This window comes from Cebus imitator, unplaced genomic scaffold, assembly GCF_001604975.1.
Source record: "Cebus imitator isolate Cc_AM_T3 unplaced genomic scaffold, Cebus_imitator-1.0 Scaffold1192, whole genome shotgun sequence".
NCBI classification, from domain to species: domain Eukaryota; kingdom Metazoa; phylum Chordata; class Mammalia; order Primates; family Cebidae; genus Cebus; species Cebus imitator.
In genome coordinates, this window is record NW_016108507.1 from 16,291 (window position 1) to 22,182 (window position 5,892).

Below are 5,892 nucleotides of genomic sequence, written 5' to 3' on the forward strand. Positions count from 1 at the left end.
GCTACTTCCGTTAAAAAGAAGCAATCAAGGGCTGCTATGGTTGTTCAATAAATTCATTAGAGACCTGGGATCCTTCTAGCTTTCTACTCTTCTGTTCTTAGGTCGTAGCCAGGTCATAGCCCTTTTGGCAATTTAAGATGATTGCTGGTGTCCCAGCATTATGTTCTCATGAAATGAGTAATGCAGAGGGAAAAAAAGAAGCCAGGTCTTTCCCTTTAAGAATCCTTTCTTTGGTCAGAACGTGGTCATATAGCCAGTCCAGTTCCTGTGAGTGCTAAGAAATGTAGTCTTCATTCTAAGCACCTGTTTGCCTAGCTAAAATCCAGAGGTTCTATTATGTAAGGGGAAAGAGAGAAAGGACACTGGGGAATACTTCCTAGTCTGTGCTACAGTTAGGTAGTTTGGCCGTCATGTTGCTGGTAAGAACAAAACCAGGATTCAAACCAGCGTTATTGACTCTGAAGCTCATGATCCTTCAGCAGTGCTGTCTTGCCCTGCAAATAAGTTCCATAATTCTGAAATGGGCTAAATGGGTGTGGGCTACCCAGAATGAGTAGATAGGTGGATGAGAAACAGACTGATGATATGGTAAAGAAAATGAATAATTAGTGAAGGGTCGGTTTACTTAATAAATGAAATATATGTGCTTAAAGTTAACCAATGTTTATTTTTCTTGTGTTGTTTACAACAACATACCTGTTTTAGTGAGGGTATTATTGTTTTTTGCAGGTAGTTAAAATTCACCATAGTACTATAACCTCCTACCTAGAAGACATAATACTGAATACCGAAGCGAATACTGCAGAAGAACAAGCCAGGGCAGAAATTGAGAAGATGGCTGAGAAAATCAATGACATTGCTTATGAAATGGAAAGCCGGTGTGTATCAAGAGAACAGATTGTAGAATGGAAAGTCCATTTGCTGGTACTCATATATATTTTTTCAAGAGCTTACAATTTCACCACCAAGGAGAAACAAATAAATAACTCATACTTCAGGGTCCATTGTTTTATTAACATAACTCTTGAGAAGCCAACATGCGTATACCTCCGTATGTATTCTCAGTTATCCTCTGCAACCTGGAGTACTCTACTCACTTTAAGAATACTTGGAAGCATGAAAACAATATGACTATGTGTGTGCAACATTACTGGGACTTCATCCCAAGGTTTCTGGCTTCTATGTGTAAGCTATATTTCCAACATTCCCTTCCTGGCAGGCAGGGTAACTGAAGGACAGGGTCAAATCCAATTTTTTGTGGAGTTAAACAAACCTGCCAGGAATGTGATATTTCAGATCACTTAATCAAGGAAAAGGTGATGGTGGGATTTGAGTGGGGTTGCTTACACAGCAGGAAAACATAAATCAGCAGCTCAAGTAAAGAAACCAAAGAAATCATTCAATTTGTTTTTTATTTTTTAGCCGAACCTATCTTCAGTCAGAGGAGATTGTTGCAGAGTTGGTTTATAGTTTTCTGATCCCAGAAGTGCAAAAATACTTTGTCAAAGAAAAAGGTAAGCCAATATAAATGCTTTACTTTAGGATTTTTTTAAAGTTGTGAATTATTTTCAATATCCCAGAGACTTAAACAGAGGGATGGGGAAATTTCTGAAGGAGGATCGCTGAGTTTTCTTATTTCAGAGCTTGTCAGGTTCTCTTCATGCTGTCTGATTCTAGAATATAATCTAGTACAGATGGGATGTGGTTCTAATCAGAGTGACAGTAGTACAATCCAAACCTTCTTTAAAAGGATGTTGCCAAGTTTTCAGAAGAGGTGTATTTATTTTGTTTTATTTTTTAATATTTATTTACTTACTTATTTTTGAGATGGAGTCTTGCTCTTGTTGCCCAGGCTGAAGTACAATGGCATGATCTCGGTTCACTGCAACCCCTGCCTCCCAGGTTGAAGCAATTCTCCTGCCTCAGCCTCCCAAGTAGCTGGGATTTTACAAGTGCCCACCACCATGCCCAGATAATTTTTGTATTTTTAGTAGAGAAAGGGTTTCAGCATGTTGCCAGGCTGGTCTTAAACTCCTGACCTCATGATCCGCCAGTCTCGGCCTCCCAAAGTGCTAAGATTACAGGCATGAGCCACTGTACCTGGCCATTTAAACTTTTTTTTTAAAAAAGCATAAAACAGATAGCATATAAAAGATTTTCAGATTGCCTTTCAGAGGCAGGACACGTGAACCATGAATATTAAAAAGCAGGGGTGCTAGAAAGGTCTAAATCTACGCTGTTGCTTTGCCTGTACCCCAAATAGCTTGTTTCTGTTGGAACTCCATCCAAGTACAAATATTCTAGTTTATCATTTGTCACAGGTGACATGTTTTTAAAGATTGATGCTTATAGTCAATAGAGAAAGAGAAAATAATGTCTTAAACGGAAAAAAAAGATTCTTCCATAGCTCTGAGACTCTTGATGATAGGCTTGATCCTAGTCAGAGGGGTGCAACCAGGAGAAGACCAATATTTAAGTGAAACAGTAGCTCAGATACATTCAAAATTATACAGGGGAATTCCAGACAGGTTTAAGCAGAAAAATGCTTAACATTTCAGTTGCTTAATCAGGGATAAAGAAATGTTGGAGCTCTAACTCATTTGCAGAGGACAAAGAAATACCAATTTTTCCATTGCATGGTTGTAGTGTAATTTTTAAACCAGTACCCCTAAGGATAAGCATTTAGGTTGTTTCCAGTGTGTTTTGCTATTACTAACAGTGCTTCAGTCAATATATTTTACACATATCCTGGCCATGCTTCTGAGAGTAAATTCCTAACGATACAATTGCTGGGATATAGGGTATGTGTATTTTACATTTTGATAGATTGTACCAAATTTCCCTACAAAAAGATTGTTCTGCCAATTTGATATTACCAAATTGTTCCCCAAAATGATTGTTGACTGTCTTCAATAGTGTATGATAGTGCTTATACAAAAAAGTTAATTTTCAGATAAAGTAATATATTTCTGTGTCACATTATGTTACAAAAAGGACCTTAGGTTTTCTAGGGACTTAAGAAAATATGCTACTCCTTTCCACTTCTCCTAAATTCAAAGTGAGGCCAGCCTGCTTCAAAGCCATTCCACCCTTGATTGAAATCCACCCTAGGATTGAAAGAGAGGGAAACAATGGGTTTAATATTTACTGGTTTTTGGCCAGGTGCGGTGGCCAAAGCCGGTAATCCCAGCACTTTGGGAGTCTGGGGCGGGAAGATCACTTGAGCCCAGGAGTTGGGACCAGCCTGGGTAACATAGGGAGACCCAGTCACTACAAAAATATATTTAAAAAGTAGCCAGGTGTGGTGGTGTGCACCTGTAGTCCCAACTACTCAGGAGGCTAAAGTGGGAGGATCACTTGAGCTCAGGAGGTCATGGCTGCAGTGAGCTGAGATTGTGCCACTGCATTCCAGCCTGAACAACAGAGTAAGACCCTGTCTCTAAAAAAAAAAAAAAAAAAAAAAAATTACAAGTTTGGGATCCTCCCCACCTTGGGAGTCTGAGTTGAGGATCTGGAGGAAGACTTGAGCTGAAGGAATCCAGGGGGTCTTCTGTGTGGGCAAGTTGACTGAGTCCTTAGCCTCTCCCCTTTCTATTTTTGCCAAATCAAAAAAACCATATGAACAGGGAGCACACTAGGACCTTTTGTTTCTCTTGTCAAATAACAGAACCATATGTATTATATATACTCTTTACCCAAAATTAAGGTAATATTATATATAGACCGTTTTGAGATATATCACTTTTTAAAAAGCCAGTGGACCAGAAAGACCTTACAGATACCTGTATATAGATATAACAGTAACTGCCAAATTTTAAATGCATACTAAGTTCCAGGAAGTTCACTAAGCATTTTTAAATGTACACTATCTCAGTTTCTTACAAAAACTATAGGTATATTCTCATTTTTCAATTAATGGAAATTAGCTCTTGGAGACATATGACTTGCAAATTTGAACCATGGTCTCTGTGACTCCAAAGCCCTAGATTTTTCAACCATATTGCTGTGAAGTGCTAAAAAACTGCTGAGTTAATTACCCTAATTAAACTAGCTGATACCCAAACAGCAAAGAATCCACAGTACTTCTTATAGTCTTTTACTAGCTATTTGACTTCAGGTAAATTACCTAATGTCTCTGTATCCATGATTCTTCTTCTAAGAATGGGGATATTAATAATGCTATCTTTTAAGAGAATTAAATTGATAATTACATGTCAGCTGCTTAAAACAGTACCTGGCACAAAGTAAGGAGAAATGCTAACTGCTAACATCATCATCATCATCATCATCATCATCACTAGTCCTTTCCAAGGGCTTAGGTGCTTAGTATTGTCTGTGCTAAATCCTGACAGTGAATATTCTTAGAATTTGGAGTTAGGACTACCTTCTAAACCCATGAACTCAGAAACTCATCATCAATCAGTAAGTCCCCCTTCACATTAAGAACTAAGGCTCAAAGAGAAGTATGAGACAAGTTACTTATTCATAAGTTATTTACACTCGGTAGCAAACAAAACGTAACTCACATGAAGTGCTTCAGTGCTGAATAGGTTGGTACAAACTCAAATGTGGTAAGTGGTAAATCTGGGCTGACATAATCAGAGGAGACTTCCTGGAGGATCTTGGAAAATGAGCTTTCCAGGTTTTGCAGTTCAGGCATTCCAAGTGAGGGAAACTGCTGAGGAGTGGAATGGAGGCAAGCATGGTGGGAAGGAGTATGACTGGGCTGAGCCAGAGAGTGGGTACAGAGGGAGCAGAAAGAAATTAGATTTGGGTTGGGTTTACCTTTAGTTTGCAAACTTCTTATTTCTACCATGACTCTCTTGAAACATTTGGGAATGGTTTCATCCAGACTTTCAGAGTGAAAATTTTTCTATCACTTTGGCACAGTGAGGAATGCACAGCGGAAACATATTCTTGCAGCCCATCAGCTCATCCATGGGTACATGGAAAGCATGGTTCAAGAGAGATTAACTGAGGGACAGCAAGGTGAGGTCTCAAATGCTGCCATGTTACTTGAGAAAGAAAATGAGAACAACAGTTAAGGTGAGTTTAATTTTCCACTTGGAAAAAAGCAGAGAACGGAAGAAAAGCAGCATTGTTCAGCTTTGTGCTGTGTTCTAACAATCATAATGTGAAAAGATTGTTGTTTAAGGAATGAAGGACTTCCATTGAAATTGGCACATTTCCTATAGGTTATGGCATCTACTGTTGAGATTATTAGAAAATTGGAGGGCAGGCATGGTAGCTTATGGCTGTAATCCTAGCACTTTGAGAGGCTGAGGTGAGGTGGATCACCTGAGGTCAGGAATTCAAGACCAACCTGGCCAATATGGTGAAACCCCGACTCTACTGAAAATACAAAAATTAGCTGGGCATGGTGACAGGTGCCTGTAATCCCAGCTACTCAGGAAGCTGAGACAGGAGAATTGCTTGAACCCAGGAGGTGGAGGTTGCAGTGAGCCGAGATCATGCCACTGTACTCCAACCTGGGTGGAAGAGCCAGACTCCATCTCAAAGGAAAAAAAAAGAAAGAAGAAAATTAGAGTTGATATTACAGCAATTAGACTCTTGTGATCCAGAAAATATGAGTCTAAATTATTTTTATGGGTTCTTTTAGCATGTGTGTACCCCATCAAATGAAGCATAGAATGTGTCAGTGTTTATATATATATATATATATATATGTAAACTTGTTCTTATGGAAGTAGACAAGGTATGCCCTAATGCATTGTGCTAGTTGTAAGCATGGCATGAGACAGTTCTAGCTCAGACACCTTCTGCAGTGCCAGTGCCCACCACAATCAAGAATATTCAGGTACATGAGGAGACATGACAATCTGAACAAGCAGGAAAAACAACAGATGATAGAAACAGACATAAAAGTATCTA

General features: G+C 39.0%; 1 protein-coding gene across 2 annotated transcripts in view; it reads left to right on the forward strand.

The window, feature by feature from the left end:
• LOC108298910 (cilia- and flagella-associated protein 91) overlaps positions 1 to 5,050 on the forward strand; it is an 11,556-nt gene extending 6,506 nt beyond the window's left edge. The window contains exons 5-7 of one of the 2 annotated variants that reach the window (XM_017521414.2): positions 730 to 878; positions 1,423 to 1,514; positions 4,891 to 5,050. In XM_017521414.2, the coding sequence (XP_017376903.1) occupies positions 730 to 878; positions 1,423 to 1,514; positions 4,891 to 5,045 (396 nt within the window). In that variant the 3' untranslated portion in view covers positions 5,046 to 5,050. Of the gene's footprint in view, positions 1 to 729; positions 879 to 1,422; positions 1,515 to 4,852 lie in introns of both variants that reach the window. The other variant, XM_017521415.2, reaches the window with a different exon arrangement.
• Positions 5,051 to 5,892: the final 842 nt, after the last annotated feature.